The sequence below is a fragment of the Microdochium trichocladiopsis genome, assembly GCF_020744255.1.
Source record: "Microdochium trichocladiopsis strain MPI-CAGE-CH-0230 chromosome Unknown B0I36scaffold_3, whole genome shotgun sequence".
In the NCBI taxonomy this organism is placed as follows: domain Eukaryota; kingdom Fungi; phylum Ascomycota; class Sordariomycetes; order Xylariales; family Microdochiaceae; genus Microdochium; species Microdochium trichocladiopsis.
The window spans coordinates 3518304-3535220 of record NW_025763546.1 but is presented as its reverse complement, the minus strand read 5'-3'; the positions used below and the strand labels follow the sequence as shown (position 1 = coordinate 3535220).

The 16917-nt window shown below is 55.2% G+C and overlaps 6 protein-coding genes across 6 annotated transcripts; 3 read left to right on the top strand and 3 right to left on the bottom strand.

Moving 5' to 3' along the window:
- Positions 1 to 89: 89 nt before the first annotated feature.
- On the bottom strand, positions 90 to 1672 carry B0I36DRAFT_238592 (Sin-like protein conserved region-domain-containing protein; the record flags this gene model as incomplete). Its single annotated transcript, XM_046149625.1, has 2 exons — positions 90 to 937; positions 1060 to 1672. The coding sequence occupies 2 exons, from the start codon at positions 1670 to 1672 to the stop codon at positions 90 to 92; spliced, it is 1461 nt and encodes a 486-aa protein (XP_046015789.1).
- Positions 1673 to 2528: 856 nt separating this feature from the next.
- On the top strand, positions 2529 to 3258 carry B0I36DRAFT_361028 (uncharacterized protein; the record flags this gene model as incomplete). Its single annotated transcript, XM_046158420.1, has 3 exons — positions 2529 to 2878; positions 2957 to 3081; positions 3185 to 3258. The coding sequence occupies 3 exons, from the start codon at positions 2529 to 2531 to the stop codon at positions 3256 to 3258; spliced, it is 549 nt and encodes a 182-aa protein (XP_046015788.1).
- Positions 3259 to 4103: 845 nt separating this feature from the next.
- Positions 4104 to 4985, bottom strand: B0I36DRAFT_382351 (uncharacterized protein). Its single transcript, XM_046160909.1, has 3 exons — positions 4828 to 4985; positions 4626 to 4762; positions 4104 to 4475 (listed from the first exon to the last, which is right to left on the bottom strand). The coding sequence occupies exons 1-3, from the start codon at positions 4850 to 4852 to the stop codon at positions 4233 to 4235; spliced, it is 405 nt and encodes a 134-aa protein (XP_046015787.1). The 5' UTR covers positions 4853 to 4985; the 3' UTR covers positions 4104 to 4232.
- A 4043-nt stretch (positions 4986 to 9028) lies between these two features.
- Positions 9029 to 9883, top strand: B0I36DRAFT_219090 (heterokaryon incompatibility protein-domain-containing protein; the record flags this gene model as incomplete). Its single annotated transcript, XM_046149008.1, has 1 exon — positions 9029 to 9883. A coding segment is annotated over one exon (855 nt), but the record flags the coding sequence as incomplete, so codon positions are not given.
- A 2032-nt stretch (positions 9884 to 11915) lies between these two features.
- On the top strand, positions 11916 to 12557 carry B0I36DRAFT_238789 (uncharacterized protein; the record flags this gene model as incomplete). The annotated part of the gene is made up of 3 exons (XM_046149643.1): positions 11916 to 12111; positions 12192 to 12304; positions 12411 to 12557. Coding segments are annotated over 3 exons (456 nt in total), but the record flags the coding sequence as incomplete, so codon positions are not given.
- A 1605-nt stretch (positions 12558 to 14162) lies between these two features.
- Positions 14163 to 16489, bottom strand: B0I36DRAFT_238731 (adaptin N terminal region-domain-containing protein; the record flags this gene model as incomplete). The annotated part of the gene is made up of 4 exons (XM_046149635.1): positions 14163 to 15630; positions 15690 to 16054; positions 16121 to 16196; positions 16254 to 16489. 4 exons carry the CDS (start codon positions 16487 to 16489, stop codon positions 14163 to 14165), a joined length of 2145 nt encoding a protein of 714 aa, XP_046015784.1.
- Between the last annotated feature and the right edge of the window lie 428 nt (positions 16490 to 16917).

The window sequence follows — 16917 nt, the reverse complement described above, 5'->3', positions numbered from 1 at the left end:
ATGCACCGAACGAAAACGCCACTATCCGATGCACATCACCAGCACACACATCGAACCGCAAAAACTCAATGTTGCTGTCGCCGCCACTCCTACTCAAAGGCGACTGACTTGCCCTTCCCTGAAGCAGTAGCAGAAGCCTTCCTAGCCACCGCCGAGGCTTTCGGCTTGGCCGTCGCAGACGACGACGAAGCAATAGCAGCAGCAGCACCGGCCTCCTTCTTGATCTCGACAATGTCCTCGTGCGTCCTGTCCGCCTCGGCGCCGTCGCCTTCCTGCATCCCGCTGACGGCCTTGAGGAAGTCTGTCGTGGCCCACTTGCCGCGCAGCTGCGGTGGTGGCGGAGGGGTCGGGTCCGCAGCGGTGTTCTTTCCTTCTGCGTTCTTGCTGCCATCGTCATCACCATCGACATCCATGGCCTCGCCGTCCGCACCGGTGGCAGCAGCAGCCTTACTTTGGCCCTTTGCAGTGTCGGCGGCGGACGTCTTGATCTTTGTCTTTGTCTTGTCCTCAGCGTCTCCACTACTAGCGCCGCCGTCGTAGTCGACGGCCCCAGGACCCTTGTACACCAGGTTCTGGCTGAACATGTCCCAGGCGCGGTTGCTCGAGTCGTCCTCGTACTTCAGCTTGCTCCAGGGCTCCTGCTGGGCGAAGCGCAGCCGGTCCGTCATGGTCTCGGTCGTGACCTCGTTGCCGGACGCCGACTTGATCGTCATTGTGATGGCGCGGGCGGCAGGCGGGGGCGGCGCCGGGGTTGTCGCGCTGTCCTTGCCAGCACCGCCGCCGCCGGAGGATGTGGAAGGTCCGGCGCCGGAGGGGCCTCCGGGACCGCCGCCCTCGCGTGGGCGGCTTAGGCGCTCCTGTTCTGTGGTCGCGTCGATGTGGTGCAGTTGCGGCCGGAGGTTGATGAGGGCGGTTGCCGGTGTGAGATGCAGCTGCTCTGTTTGGTTTGCAAAGGTTATGGTTAGCTCGCTGGTCGGAGGTGATTCCTTAGATTTAGATTGCCGAGCCATGATTTGACTCCGCGCCCCAAGGTATCTCTCAATAGAGGGCATGACTTACTGCCCTGGAAAATGCCCACCATCCACCGGCAGTGGCTCTCGCCTTCGACGGGGAAGCTTCCGCCCAGGGTCTGTGTTCTGAGCACGCGATCCTGCCGCACCGCCTCGCTCCAGTCGCGCGTGTCGAGCAGGTCGAGGTCGACCTCGTCGGCGTTTCTCCGCTTGGCGGCGGCCGCACCGCCGCGCATGGCGGGAGCGCCCACGCCGAAGCCGCCCGCGAGGCCGTGGGTGCCGCCGTTCTTGGCAGCCATGCTGCGCGAGAGAGCGGTGCCCCAGCGCAAGCCCTTGTCGCGGTCGTAGTCGCTGAGGTGGTAGGAGAGGGGCACGTCGACCTCGATCATCTGGTTGCGGGGCTTGATGCGGACCTCGGAGAGGTTGGTGTAGCCCTCGACCGAGGGCTGGCGCTGGTTGGGGTGCTGCATGATGAGCAGCTGCCGGTCTGCGGGCAGGGACGGGTTGGTGTAGACATCGTAGGAGGCGATGATGGGGTCCGGGTCGTACTCTGAGGACGGCGGGATGGCTGCGGAGGACGAGGGGACTTGTGAGCCTGTGGCAGGAGGAGCTGCGGAGGCGGGCTCAAGGGCCGGGTCTATCGGGGGCAAGTCGACCTCCATGGCTGGGGTGCAGTGCAGTGTTGTGTTGTGCTCTGCTGCTTAAGAGGACTTGGTCAAGAGATGCGACGATGGCTCTGCGTACGCACTCGGCAGCCGAGCTGGACGTTGGAGATGGAAATTTCAGCGGGGCCGCATCGCTATCGGCTGCCGCGGGCAGCTCTAGCGGGGCTTATCGCCTTGGGGTTAGCGCGTTGCGGGCCGCAGGTACAGTGGGTGGGGGCGGTCTCTTGTGTAAGTCGTGGCTTCAGGAGGAGGTTCTTGTCCTGCGTGCTCCATTCTCATCCTTCTCAGAGCTATCCGAGATGGCAACCTCCTCGATCGAGTAGGCTAATGGCATGCTGACTCTTCCGGCACGGGGCACAAGTGTCCCCCGACCATTGGTCGTGGATGATTGAGCTTGCAGCGGCGATCCTTCAATGGACGGCATCAAACCCTGTGCTACCTCGAGATGTCACCAAGGGCGCCAAGGGACCCTGGGCTTACATGTAACAACCACCACCACGCGGGACCTGAAAATGTCACGATTACATAACAGTCTCTGACGAAGAGCTTAGACACAGACCTTCGAGATCTGTACGATCCCGTGATGATGTCGCCTCAAGGGCAAGGAGGGGTCACTCCAGGATTCGGGCCAACCCGGCTCGAAGCAGGTTGGCTTGTACCATTGTGGTCTAACAAGGTGAGAATGCCTAATCCAGAACAGGACGACATAGCCGTTATTCTGTCATGGCGAGCAGAAAGTATTTAAGCTCAAAGGATACGCGCCCTGCAAGGTCATGAGCTTGTAGATGGCCACACGTCAAGCAACTGCCCAACACCTCCTCACTCGTTCATCTTTTCAGCAACTGCAGTCATAATGTATATCAAAGCCTCGGCCCTGCTCGCCACGGTGGGCTACTTCTCTGTCGCCATGGCCGGCCCTGTTAACAACAACGGAGCCTCGCCGACAGTAGTCGCCACGTCTCCTGCTGCCACTGCCGCTGCCGGCTTCGGCATTGCCGCTATCGGCGAAGATGGCGACATGCACACTTTTGAGAGTGGTTTCGCATCGACCTGCCCGACCGTCGTCCTCGACGGAACCGGCGTCATGGGCAAGTCCACGCTCCGGGGCGAGTGCCGCACTTTCGACGGCCGCCTGCGCACCTCCCGGCTCGACTTGAACCACTGCCTGAACAACGTCAATGGGGTTATGAACCCGGCTAAAGAGTGAGTCTGAACCACACAGACTTAAGGGGTATTGCACTTCCACAGAGACAAGGTGTGGCTGACTTCAAACATTTACAGCGGCAACTTCCGCCCCACGTGCTACGCGGCCGACGCAACGCTCATTGTCAACACCAACTATGTCTCATACTGCATCGGCTGCCGCGACTTCAACGGTGTCGAAATAAAGAACTGCGTCCCCCTGCGTAAGTGAGACTCCTCATCTCCATGAAGGAGAGATCCTGCCCAGAAATATAAACATGAGCATTTTTTTCACTGACCTTTCGAGCGCATTTGCATACCTTGCAGACGATATCATTGGCAACATCGACGGCAGACTGACGTGCTATGACTACTCGGACTCTTCTGGCGATCCTTACTAAAAGTGCGAGATCATGCGAAAAGGGGATAGTGATAACCAGGCCAGAATGGATGCGGCGGGGCTGAAAGCCTCGTGACTTGTGACAATTCTTGTACATATTTCACACCTCGGAATACATCCTGGTGTACAATTGACTTGGAGACAGCCACTTGAGGGAGCCAAGTGATCTGGTCAGGTCGTATTGTGCATATTCAAATCCGCACCAGTCTTGGACTTATTCGCTTGGCGCCATGAAAGTCTGTGGTGGACATGTGCCAAGTTTTGAACACTCCATGCTTGTGCGTGCGTCGATACTTTCAGACCTTTGTGGGCTTCAGTCCTGCTCACGTTGCTCGCAAGGCCGTGCTCTGTCCAGCACCCAGCGCACGAATGATGACTGCTGGTAGGTGGCAAGCGCTGAAGGGCAGTATGTGCATTACGGCCGGGTGTCTAGTCAAGTGTCTGAGACAAGCAGGCTAGGATAAGCTTCATTGGCCGACAGTACGTGCAGGACGAAGCTAGACCATCGTACAAACAACCACACAAGAGCTCTGGTACGTATGTCTGTGCCTGGGCACCTGGTATGACAGTCGGCGGTATGCCGACGGAGAGTGTTCACACAAAAGCGGCTCCAGTGCTGCAATAGCATTACTGATCTTGCTGCTTCCACACTGTCACAACCGGCAACTGGGCGTCTTTCCTTATTCTAATTTACTAGCAAAAGTCGTGTCTCCGAGGATCTTCACCGGAGCTTTCCACATTGTCAGGTCCACTAATACACGCTCAATTGTCGGTGCGCAAATCGAGGAGACTTGTCAAACATCGTGTGCTTGCCATGACCCATCAGAATTCCACACGAAGCAGTCTCTTCATTCATGCTACTGGACAGAATATAGAAAGGTCGGATGGCGCTTCAACGGGATGTTTCACCGCACTCCTCGCCAGTTTCGGGTGAACACCGTCTTCTCCAAAAGCCTGTGCCAATCTCGGATGAGTCTAGAATGTCATAATCTTGTAGTCTCCCTGGTATGAACCATTGTATGCTATCTGGATGTCAATGTAATTCCAGATCTCGTTGCCGTTCTTGAGGTACGTCTTGATCTGGCCCTTGACGGTCTTCAAGTCCGCGTTGACGGCGACACCGTCCTTGAGGTTGCCGTAAATGGTGCCGAGATTGATGCCAGCGATAGTTGGGCTATATGCAAGGGCGAAGGTGTCCGTCGAGACGTAGCCAGACAGCTGTTGGTTGTGTTTTTCCAAATGGAGGTTAGTCCAGCGAGAGAATGAGTTGCGGATATGCAGGGTCGTCGGGGGTGCGCGCTCCAAACAAGAGGCCTCACGAGTCCTCTGTTGCGCTCTTCGGGAGTAGCGAGATTGGCGACGACTCACTTGCACTGGGCCATAGCTCCATTCGAGCGAGAGCCGGCCCTGACTGTCTCCGCTATCCAGGTCCTTGGCTGGATCGACCTGGGTGGCTGTCCAGGTGGTCTCGCCCTCGCTGGGAGCTTGAAGGCTCACAGTGGCTCCTTGGAAGCACAAGTGTGTGAGCTTTCGGCATACGAAGTTTCAGAATCAGAACAATCGTCCTTACCAACTGTTGTCTCTGCGTCTGACATAGTGAGGTAAGGGGGTTTGGGCTCAGGGCAGGAGAGTGGTCAGAGGTATTTTGGCTCGATTGCGGACTGTTTTAGGAAGGGTTGCGTTGAATATGTTGGCGAGAATGCTGGATTCAGGGGGGGCAGACAGCCGGGATCGAAGTCATCTTATATATTCGTTCAACTCAGCATTGAAAACCAGCGAGACAACAACCACACAGAGGACGCTGCCCAGCCTTGTACCATGTGGAGCCTGGCTCTTTGCCATGAAGGCAGTGCTCAACAATTGTTTCGCACCCATCACCGAGGATGTTTGCCTCCTCGCGCCGTCTGGTGAGCGCTGAAGTGGTGAGCGGCGAGCCGGAGACGTCAACATCGGCCCATCCCCCCAGGTCGCCAGCTAACCGTGTAGCAGCGCCGCGTCTCACAGGTCTCCTCACGGCCGCATGCATTTGCCGGTTCGGGTTTCTTCTACTACAGGTGGAGTTTCACGGGAATACATGTGTTCCCAGTGTGCCACGTCGATCATGATCGTCTCATTGGGCTCAGAGCCGTCTCGCGCCCGCGTCTTCCCGTGTCTCGTCTATTGGCACAAGCAAATAACGAAATATTGGAAGCTAAGTGGTGAGGGAGATAGCGTCTCTGTCGTGCTTACAGCTTGCTGCTTCGGACTTCCATACACGCAGAGGCGCAGGATCGAATGCCGGAGATGAGCAATGTAGGATCGCAGGCTTCTAGTGATGTTTACCTGGACTACCTTCCTCCCCTGCAAGTCGTGAATGATTGCGGAATCAGCATGATGGCTTAATACAGCCGTGGCGCCATAGACATATCATAGTCCTTGCTTGTGTAGTAGCATGCCGTGATGCTCAAAAGGGGCCGCGAAGTGTGCCTTCTGGCTGCGTGTAGCATGCTGCCTCAGACGTGGACGAGCTATGTCCCACCACTCTTTTCCCCGCTCGCTGTCAGCCAACCGCCAAGGAGTGCAACGATGGATGACTGATCGAGTGACATACCGAAGGGACGGTTTCCCGTGTCTTCTAAAGTGAAGAGAATGTACTCATGCTTCTCATGCTTCTCATCATGTCAGATGTTTGAAGGCCCAGTGCCAGACACCCAGATGTTGGCGTCGAGGGGAACGGGCATCCAAGACACGACTTACAGCCAAAGCCTTTCCCGCTCTACGGAGGTGGCAGTCAGGCACTAACTTTCTTGGCGCCTGAAGAACGATTGGTACCTCGGACAAATTCCTTTATGGCCGGAGTTGTCATCTTCGGCAGCATGCGTTGGAAAGATTTCGAGGGACCATCTCCTGCGAAATTATCGACCACACAACGCCGGAAGCTCGAGAGCAGCTGTTCAGCACGGCCCTGCGCTTAAAAGTTTCGCAAATCTTGCAAACTTTGGCTCGCGGATACTGGTTGTTCAAAAGAGTGAGCTAACCATGGGAAAATGACAGGAGAGATGCTACCCGAATGAGAACTACGGATTAAATAAACAAGCAGCTATTGCACATAACGTAATCCACAAGTGGGTGAATCACACAAGTGGATGAATCAGTTATCGGGTACTCGTACGACAATATATAAGTCAATTCAACCATAACGCCTCAAATCAATTCAAACTATTCGGAATCCTCTTCTTCAGAGGCAGATATAACTTTCTGACACGTACGAACATTATCCCCGGGCTCGCCGCAGACGCCACATCGTCGCGCGCGCGTTTCGGGCCTCCTCGTACGACCACTCTTCTGACTCGTTTCCGCTATTAACTACTGCGTCGCATCGATTTGAGCCTTCAAATCCTTTGCCTGATCAATCGTGAGGGACCCTCCTTTCTGCAGCTGCTTTCTTTTCGTACGACGACGGCGGCTGAGGCGGTCGTTTGCATCTCGAAGTTCGGCGAGCTCTTGGCGCATAAGGTCCTGCTCGTGTACCATCATCATAACTCCTTTTCTCAGCTGCCGTACGCTCTCAACAATGGACGACGGTGAGCTATTCTGGTGTTGTACGATGCGATTTTCAATATACTTCGTCTGCGATTCGGTCTCAATTGGGTTGTTCGGCGTCTTTGAAACCCAAGGGGGTGGTAGTCCAGCAGAGGAACCTGGCGGTGTCGGCGTATGAAACTTCACATCTAGCTGCGAAATCACATAATTCGGGTCGTACGGTACTAGGCCTGTCGCTCTAAAGCCTGCCTGGATGTTTGATTTGGTCATTGCAGCGTCGTACGCCTTATAAAAGGCTGGGAGGAAGTCCTCCTTTGAAACGTGGGTTATGTGCGCCCGTATTAGACCTTCGATTTCTTTACCGTACGCCCGTTTCAGAGGTCCAAAGCACCCAACATCGAGAGGCTGGAGCTTATGCGACGAATGAGCAGGCATACAGAGGGTAACAATATTCTGTTCTTTGCAGTAGAGCTCGAAATCGACGGAATGGTGGCTCTCGTGGCCGTCGAGGATGAGGAGGCGGTAGGTACCCTTCGTACGACTCTTTGTATGGAAATCGAAGTGTTTTACCCATTCTAGGCCTCTCTCGTTCGTCGTCCAACCGTTTTCTGAAAGCGCGATTACCCAGTCGGGCGGTAGGGGGCTATTCGCGGTCCAGGAGTCGAGGTGGACCTTCCCGGCGAAGATGATATATGGCGGGATTGAATAGCCGTACGACGCGATGCCCTGGATTACTGTAACCCATTCCTGATTCCCTTGTTGTACGGCTCTTGGCCTCCCGCGTCGATCGGAGGTCGTAACGACAGTTTCGGCGGAGATTTTGCCCATCGCGAAGCCCGTTTCGTCGAAGTTATAGATATCGTCATCGTGGATCCCGTATTTCGCGATTATGTTTCGTACGAGCGTAAACCACGCGTGATACGCGTCCGGATCTTCGCAAAGGACCCTCTAGTAATCGATTCTTCGATTAAAACGCGTACGGAGCTCAGGTCGTCGTCGTACGAAGTTCGAGGCCCAGTTCGTTCCGACGCGTGGCGCGTCGCGTACGCGGAGGAGTCGATCCGCCATTTCTCGAACACCACCTAATCGCGGTGGAAACGATCGCGAATCTAGGTCGATTATATATCGTACGATACTGTCCTCTTCGTACGAGGTCAATTTCTGGCAAGGTGGTCGGATATCTTGTTACGCAGGTCGGCCGTGTTGTCGTCGTTAGAGGGTTGAGAAGGATACATTATAGATCTATGCAGCCTTTCGTACGCTCAATTCTGGGTTCGATTGAAGCGCATTTAGCGCGAGAACTAAATCGCTTTCATTTGATTGTCGTACCATAATTATCGGTGGAGAAAAGGGGGAAAGAAGACAGCCTGTACGAAAGTGGCGGGGGACTGATTCATCCACTTGTGTGATTCACCCACTTGTGGATTACGTTATTAGATTCCTAAAGTATGGTAGTAACAGCTGAGTTCGAACCTTCGTGTCCAGTTGTTATTAAGTCCTGTACTTGCGGACTGGTTGTTAGAAAGGCATGGGGCAAATCGTCGAGAGTATGTATGTTGGTGCTATATTGTAAAATGTCAACAATTTATATAAAATTCCACCTGAAATTCGATGCGACAGTAAGGGTTACATGTCATTCAGACAATACGAGTTGACTATCAGAAAAGAATACCTGTGGCAGTATTAGTCCGATCACGCTTCAGGATTGGCCTTTGGTCTAACGCAGGTTTGTCGTAGCGCTCACACTTCACCCCGACCAGACAGGTGGAAGATCTAAACTCTTCTGCCGCATGAGGCAGCGAGGCAGAGGCCGCATTGAATTCCCACTGCAATTAATCACGGATATTGATATCTTCCTAGCCAAGCCTTGAGCTGTGCACAGCTGTCTTCTGGTAAACGCTAGCGACCCATTTCACGTGGCCTGAAAAATGCAGTCCTCTAAGAGCTGTTACCTACGTGTTCACCAACGTTCTGTTTCTTGATGGGAGGCGAATACACTTGCTTCTTCCTCAAGGGATCTCCATATGTCTACAATCCAGTCTGGCGAGCTGACATGGTCGACTTCAGGCTCCCCAGCCTTCAGCTGATCACAAGACCCCTCCCTGCAAGGCGCAACGAGAGCCAATCCAGACGCGCCGCGCCTCAGCCTTGTCGGCGGAATGGATCAAGACAGCTCACCCCGCCCAACTTGTGACTTGGACCTCAATCCCCCAGTCACTAACGACTTTGGCGCTCACCTCGAAAAGAAAATGTGGCTCATCAACACGCAGACCCTCAAGCTCGAGTGGGTGACAGACCCGAAGAGCAAGAGGTATGCGATTCTCTCACATACCTGGACCGAGAGCCAGGAAGTGACATTCAACGAATTCCGCACCGGCGCCTGCGACAAGGACAGCACCGGCTACAAGAAGATACAGCAGGCGTGCCGCCTGGCTCGACGGAGGAAGGAGCCTCTGCAGTACTGCTGGGTGGACACATGCTGCATCGACAAATCGTCAAGTGCAGAGCTGAGCGAGGCGATCAACTCCATGTATGCCTGGTACCAGAATGCTGCCATCTGCCTTGCATACCTCGAGGACATGCCACCAGGCACCTGGAGACCGGACGGCGACGGCAACGGCGACTCGGCTGACGGGTCCTATGGCGATCCGGACAGGCTCACGAGTCAGCTGGAGAAGTGTAGATGGTTTCATCGCGGCTGGACGCTGCAGGAATTCATCGCACCAAAAAGAGTCGAGTTCTACAACTCCGAATGGGTCAACTGCGGGACAAAGAGAGGACACTGTCACGTGTTGAAGGCAGTCACAGGGGTACCGTTCAGAGTGCTCAGAGGCCAAAGACCAGCGACTTCGTATCCCGTCTGCTACCGCATGTCATGGGCTGCTAACAGAGAGACAACCCGCGAGGAGGATGTGGCATACTGCCTGCTGGGACTCTTTGACATAAACATGCCGCTCCTGTATGGAGAAGGGAGAAAAGCCTTCCGGCGGCTACAGGAGGAGATCATCAGGCAGTATCATGATCCGACGTTGTTCTTGTGGCGGGCGAAAGACGCAGAAGAAGAAAAGTATCGTGGACTCCTGGCACACTCGCCGTCCGAGTTCTACCCTGGCATCAACACAAACCCTGTGGCCACCACAGACAGACAAACCACCGAGATAGGCATTTCGAACACCGGAATCAAGCTCAGAACGCGACTCATCATGGACGGCCTTTATGTATTAGATCTCGACTGCGCGAGGGAAACCATCGCCAACCCGCATGGTCCCAATATTGGAGTCTACCTGCAACTTTCTCCGCGGCACGGCTTTGTGCGAGCTCGGCCAACAGAACTATACGAGTACAAGTCGCAGGTATCCGGTACTTTGCAGCGAACGCCACGGAGACTGGTCACAGTACCGGGCGTGTTATCAAGATCTGAAGTAGCCAAGGTCGACGAGCAGTATGAAACGGCCATACACATTCACACCCCTAACTGGTTTGTGATCGGACGGGTGATGCCCGAGGCGCTTTGGAACGAACCACAGTGCATCTTCATCCCGAGCTCCTCCAGGTCTGTATGTCTGATCGAGTTGCTCCTACTGCCGGGGACGGGCGACGGCGGCAAAGCAGTCATTACCTGTGGCCTCCGGAGCAAGGATTATGCCTCGGACCTGGAAAAAACAGAAGATCAATTTCGGTCGAACCCTGAAGATCTGCGATGCTGGTCCCATGTCTACTCTCCAGAGGATTCGGGATTTGAATTTATTCTGAACGTCATGACTGATGTCGACATTTGTGAGTCGAGTATGGTACGGGACTTCTTAAAGCCCGATCATTTTGAGCCGGATTGCTATGTGCTTGAAGGAGGTCACGATTTGAACATTCAACGTACGACTTGCATCTACTCGACAACAGAGCCTAAAAGTTCTCATGGTAATTATGGGTTTCAGCTCAGTTTTGAGATCGAGAACAAAGCGATTCGCGATGCTATTGAGAAGTATGATGATGCAGGAGCGGGCGACTCGGCCTTTCTCCGCCTGCATTGGTGGAACCGCCTTCCCGACCCGAGTGAATTTTGACGGCGGGGGTTGGACTTGTTTGACTGACTGGAAGGCATCACGTCCTCTGCGATACAACGGCATCTTGCACGCGGACGAGCTTTCTGCTTGTGTGTGAGTCTAACAAGTGCTTACTCTGCGAGCACAAGGCAGGATCGGACGGATCGTGCCGCTCTGACTTGCAAACGGGAGCAGTCACCAGCGAGCTACACTTGCGACTTGGTCGATGGCATGGGGCCCAGTCTTTGGCATCGGCCACGCGCCGAATGCAACGCAAAGCCCATTCTTGTGGCCTCAGGAATTCTCACGACGTCGCCGCCATGCATGCTTCCAGAGCGAGTGAGACAGGCGGGGTTTTGTCACGGTTGCAACTTCGTGGCACAAGAACCCCCTGGAATGCGGAATGTCTCAGCAGGAGACGCAAGGGCGGGCGCAGCTCGACAGACGGTAATTAACATCCAGGCTGCGCGCCCTGGTCGCAAACCTTAGCTGAGCCGCGAACAATACCTACTGCGCTTGGTTCGAGATTCCCGTCAGTCTTGACAGGCCATGCGGACAACGGCCGTACTACTCGAAAAAAAAAGAAAAAAAGAAGAAAACCTTGTTCGCCCGCGGAGGAAAGGCGGCGCGGCCTCTCAACATCTATCTTAGGTCTTTTTCATTCAACTGTCCCTCACCGCGCGACAACAGCATACACACATATGCTCTGTGGCTGGCAGACGGTATCGATGACGGCCTGCGAATATGGCGAAGCGACAGGACCTCGACGTCCTCTCTGAAGCCTTGCATTACGATGTGGACTCCCGACTGGGATCATCGAGGCGAAAATGTATGGGAGCGGGATTATTATGTAAGTTCCAGCAGCTTGCGCTGCGAAGGTGGTGAAAGTCATCTCTGGAAAACGTCGTGCCAGGTTGTTGCTGACATCCTTCGGGTGGACATAGTGGGCATTGTCCTAGTCATCATATCTTTCGCGTTGGCTGTCATTATCACGCTCTTCCACGTTCAAGCCGTCCAGGTCAGTCAAAGACAACTTCTCCTACCGGCCGAAACGATTCCGCAAACATTGATTGGCAATGCGGACTGACGACGTCTGATGCTTAAGATTCTCCAACCCTTTTCGGACATTATACGAGATCTGCCGGCAGGCTTCTTGATCCTTGGGGCCATTGCCTTCGTAGCCTCCTTCCCACCCTTTTTCGGCCATGAGATCATTGCTGTATTGTGCGGTGCGGCCTACGGTCTATGGGTAGGGTTTGCGATCATGGCGGTCAGTACGATACTTGGCGAAGGTTAGTGCCCGACGAGCGGAAGCCCATTTCGATCCTCGCACACGAAAGCAACATACACAAGCTGACTTGCTTCATTTCAGTCGGCACATGGCTGTTATTTCAGAGATCCTTCAAACGACGATCTTTAACACTCGAATGCACGAGCCTTAAATATGGCTCGCTGACCCGCATAGTCCGCGAAGGCGGTTTCTTGGTGAGTTGAAGGTGCAGTGGTTATGCTGATGTGATATGGCTCGACAGTTCTCTCTATCCGTCCGTGTTATAGATTTGGCTATATCTTCTGACCTGACTTCATCCAGCTCGTCCTTTTCACTCGCCTCTCCGCGATACCACCGCACTTCTCGACCGCATTCCTCTCGACCTGCAACATCAGGTTCTGGCAGTTTACGCTTACAGCGGCCTTGACGCTGCCGAAGCAACTTGCTCTCGTCTACCTCGGCTCTCTGCCTGTATCGTTCGGGGTGGTCAAGCATGGAAACCAAGGGTCACGCCGGCTGACTGCAGACATCACCGTCGACAGGAGCCTGATTATCCAGGTGGCCGTGCTGGGCACCGCAGTACTCGTCACCTTGGGGCTTGGACTATACGTTGGAATCCGGACGCGCCGGCTCCGGGCCATCCTCGCCGAGGAGCAGCACCGGAGAAAGCTCCTCATGGCCGTGGGCACGCGCGGGCGTCGTCTCGGCAGCCGCGACCAGAGCATGGCGAGCGTCTGGAGCGGCCCTGCCTGGTGGGCACACACGGGCGAGACGACCACGCGCGGAACCAGCACCCGCGGAAACAGCAGCACCCGCAACGGCGGCGTCATCGGCCTCGGCGCGTACAACGGCGACGCGCCCAGCAGCGACCACGCCAGTCTCATCAGCGGCATCAAGCTGCAGCAGGACTACTTTGCCGACGACCAAGACCAGGAGCAGCACACCAGAGGCCGGACCAGGACGAGAAAGATCCGCGGCCGAGCGAGCCTACCGCCGGTGCAGGCGGTCGTGGCGGACAAGCAGAGTGACAGCAAGCAGAGATCTTCTCTGGGCCGCAGCAAGAGCGACAGGCGCAGCAAGGGAGACTTCTACATGCTCGGCCACGAGATGTCGATCCTGCGCAGAGACAAAGGCGCCAAGCAAGCCAAAGACGACGAACCCGTCAGGAATTACAACTACGTCCTGCCTCCCCCCGTGCCATACTCCGCTCTTCACCTGCCTCCCTTGCCTCCGCTCCCTCCACCACCACCGACGCCGCCCCTCGTAGCCTCCTCGTCCGTGTCGCGCCCGACCTCCTCCTCGCAGTCCGCCGCCTCCTTCTCGCGCCCCCGCAGGCCGCAGTCGCGCAGGACCCTCAGCGTGGGCAGCAGCGTCCACGCCGGCCACGCCTACCACAACCGCTTCCAGTCCGAAGACGCTACCAACTACAACAGCCCTCTATCCCTCTCGTCTTCAGCTGCGGGGATCGGCACGGCAGTGTCCGGCCTGGTCTCACCAGGAGATGGTGAACAAGATGGACGAGGAGAAGCAGAAGGGGGACAAGGACGGGCAGAGGGAGTAGGAGTCGCGGTCGGTGAGCCCGTCCGCACGAGCACGGGCACGAGCACGAGCATGCCTGTCTTGTCGGTGGGGAGGGAGGAGCAGAGACACAAGCGGCAGGTGTCCTGAGACGATTTGGAAGGCTAATTTCTTTGCTGGTTTCGACGTTTCCAGCAAATGTGTACATTTAATTAATCTTGTCCTTTTTGGGGGGATATCCCCAGTCCGTAGCGTGATAATGGAGGATTTTTTGACGTTTGAGGATGTGAGGATGGAAGCTTTCGACAAAAGCGATGCCTCGAGATTGTGCCTAGTGAATATGCTCAGATCAGTCCTGATCCAATAATCTCATATATTCGTAACGAGCCCTTCGTTTCTGTCGGACTCGAAAGATATTAATTCCTCATTTACACATCCGTCCGCTGCCAAATTCGATTATATACATTCCCTCGTCAAGGTTATTGCAGCAGTGACCATCTTTCATCATGCAACAGCCTTTCCGACTTTCCCCCCAGGACATCCCAAGTCGTTTCGTTACAGCATCAGCAAGTCACCATTGCTCCCCACCCCCTGCGCAGGCTGATACACTTGCTGCGGATTGTACTGGTTGACCACATATCCGGCCTCGGTGCCGTTGTTGTCTCCGAATGTGTCGCCGTGGTTATGGATTCCCATGGCGGCCATCTGCTGGCTGCCGATGCCCGCAAAATAGGCGTCGGCATCATTGACCGCGTCATTCATGTTGCCTCCGTTGTTCTGCCCGGGCCGGATGACGGCCGGCTGGCCGCCCATGCCGAGCATGCTGAGACTCTTGGCGTTTTCGAAACTCGGCAGGTTCTGCGACGTTGGGAGGAGGTGTTTCTGGAGCGCAGGCGAGTCCGCGAGCTTTCGGGGCCGCGCAGAGCGGAACACAGTCTGCACGGGCTTGAGGTAGATGGTTGCGAGAGTGCCGACGCTCAGACACATCTCTTCGAGGGTCTGAGGGTCGAGCTTTTCGGACTCGGCTGTGATTGGCGGCTTGTCGCCCATGACGATCTGCTTGGCCACGTTGATGTCGGAACTGAGCAGACGCCAGTACATGTATGCTCTGTCGCGCAGATCAGGGTTATCAGTTTCCTCCGTAGCCCATTTGAGCACCTTGGGCACGAGGTCTTGACCCTTTGTGGGCCTTTGAATGAAGAGCTTGACGGTGGCCGTCAGCAGTGCCAGCTGGACCTCGACGGGCTCCTCGGCGAAAGAGTACAGGAAGTCCTCAAGAAGGACATCACTGTTCTCGATACGGTCCGCGTACTGCCCAATGACCCATACCATGGCCGCCTTGGCCTCTGGCTCGTCTAGAGAGTCCAGGTGCTCACACAGCGTTCCGATGATCGACTCGTACTGGTTGGGGTACTTGCGGAAAATGTTCCGTATTACCACGGTTGCTTCCTGGACAATATATGGCACCTTTGTGGCGACCAGTTCCAGCAACAGGTTGATGCACCTTCGCGCAGCCGGCTCAATCTTAATGGCCAGCTTGCCAATGGCGCGAACCGCTTTCCGTACAAAATGGACGTCGACCTCGGTGGCGTATTCTCGCAGCTCAGTCAAAACCTCGTCGATGTTCTTTTCGTTGGCGAGCATGAAGATGAGCTCGAGTTTCGTCACCTTGACGTAGATAGGGTCGTTGTACTTGCAGAAGAAGACGCGGATGTCGTTTCGGAGAACGTCGGGCCTTCTCTGCAGGATAAGAAGTGCATTACGGAGAGCCAGATATTGCACCTCTGGACCCTTTGCAAGTAGTGTCACCAGAGGTGGTGACAACTTCCGACACAAGGCTGAAATTTGTTTCTCGTTGGCGATGTAGTTCATGAGGTACAGAATGACACGAATGCATGTCAGTACGACCGCGGAATTGGAATGAGAAAGCCGCGGGGCAATCCGCTCTGCAAGCAGAGTCGCCTCGCCAGACTCCTGTGGTACGTAGGACATGAGGGCTTCAAGGATATATGTTTGGCCCCACCTGGAATTGCTGGTGTTAGTTGTCTGATGCAGACAGCACAGTTCATAGCAGCCACTTACTCGGAACAATCAGGCAGGATGGCAACCATTTTTGACGCATTGCTGTAATCAATCGTGAGCTTGATGTTGTCGCTACGCTCCCAGATGTCCATCAAGCCAGCCAGGGCGCTGGCTACCACTGTCGGATTGTCGTCCCGGAGTAACTGATTCAAACGCTCAATCAGGTCCGACTTCTCAACCATCTGCTTGTCGTGGTCATAGAGCTTCGCCACACAGAAAGCGGCCGTTTTTCGTACGTAGGGGTCGTTATCCTTGAGTAAGCGCTTGACCAGAGGGAATGTGGCCTGGACGAATTCTTTGACATGGACATAAGACATTGTCCGAAGAGCGAGAGCCCTGACCAAGGGGTTTGAGTCTTCCATATCCTGCCGGAAGTATTAGTCTGGCTGCTCGCTTTGTGGGAATATCACAAAGATCTGGCGCATGCATACCTGCTCGAGCACCGGGATTGCTTTTACTGCAATCTCGGGCTTCATCCTTGAGTAGTTGACCAAGAAAAGGAAGCACCTAGCCTCTTCAGTCAGTGGAGTTCCGAAACTTGGCTCTTGCAGCTAGCCAACTCACATCTTCTTGATCTCTAGACTCTGGATGTGCATGCAGCCGATAATGTCGGGAAACAGTGACACCATTTCGTTGTTGCTCATGGTCATGTTGGCGACAATCTTCTTGAGGGCGACCTTTTTCTGCACGAAGTTCTTGTCCTTTTTGCCGCCGCTGTTGAGCTCGAGGCGCAACTCAGCGACTTTGCCCTGCATCGTCACAGGTCGTGAGTAGACTGGCGGGACATATGCGAGAAACATGCTCATGGTAGGGGATGCCAGCATGGGCTTTGGGCATAATGGAAGGGTGTACGCCACGATGAAGTCGCGGGCGCCTCATAAGAGCGGCGCAATAAACGAATACCTGAGGGATACAAGTATTTCACGGGAAAAGTACGGGGTGAAGGGGGAGGGGTATTCTGCTTGATAGCCGCGACTGCGCAGATAGAGACTGGGCACAGGCATCGGAGGTGGGGAAGCGTGTGGTGTGATGTGATATCTGAGGATGCAGGGTTGGACTCACGCGAGCAAACAGCTTCGAGTCGCCTCCGCCTTGAGCACTCGACATGGCTGCGGTGGTGGACGGGGCTGCTGGTGTGTGTGGGTGTCTCTGCGTGTGGCAGCTCTCGTCTTCAGCCCAGCTGCGGCCCTCGTGACAGGCTGGTACTGTTTTGCGTTGTCCCCGAGTC

What these genes read in the sequence shown, in the direction of transcription:
- B0I36DRAFT_382351 (XM_046160909.1), bottom strand. Translation starts at nt 4,852, where the DNA reads ATGTCAGACGCAGAGACAACAGTTG. An exon ending in AGACGCAGAGACAACAGTTG is followed by an intron (nt 4,763 to 4,827) that starts GTAAGGACGATT and finishes TGTGCTTCCAAG; the next exon opens with GAGCCACTGTGAGCCTTCAA. An exon ending in GGAGCTATGGCCCAGTGCAA is followed by an intron (nt 4,476 to 4,625) that starts GTGAGTCGTCGC and finishes CACAACCAACAG; the next exon opens with CTGTCTGGCTACGTCTCGAC.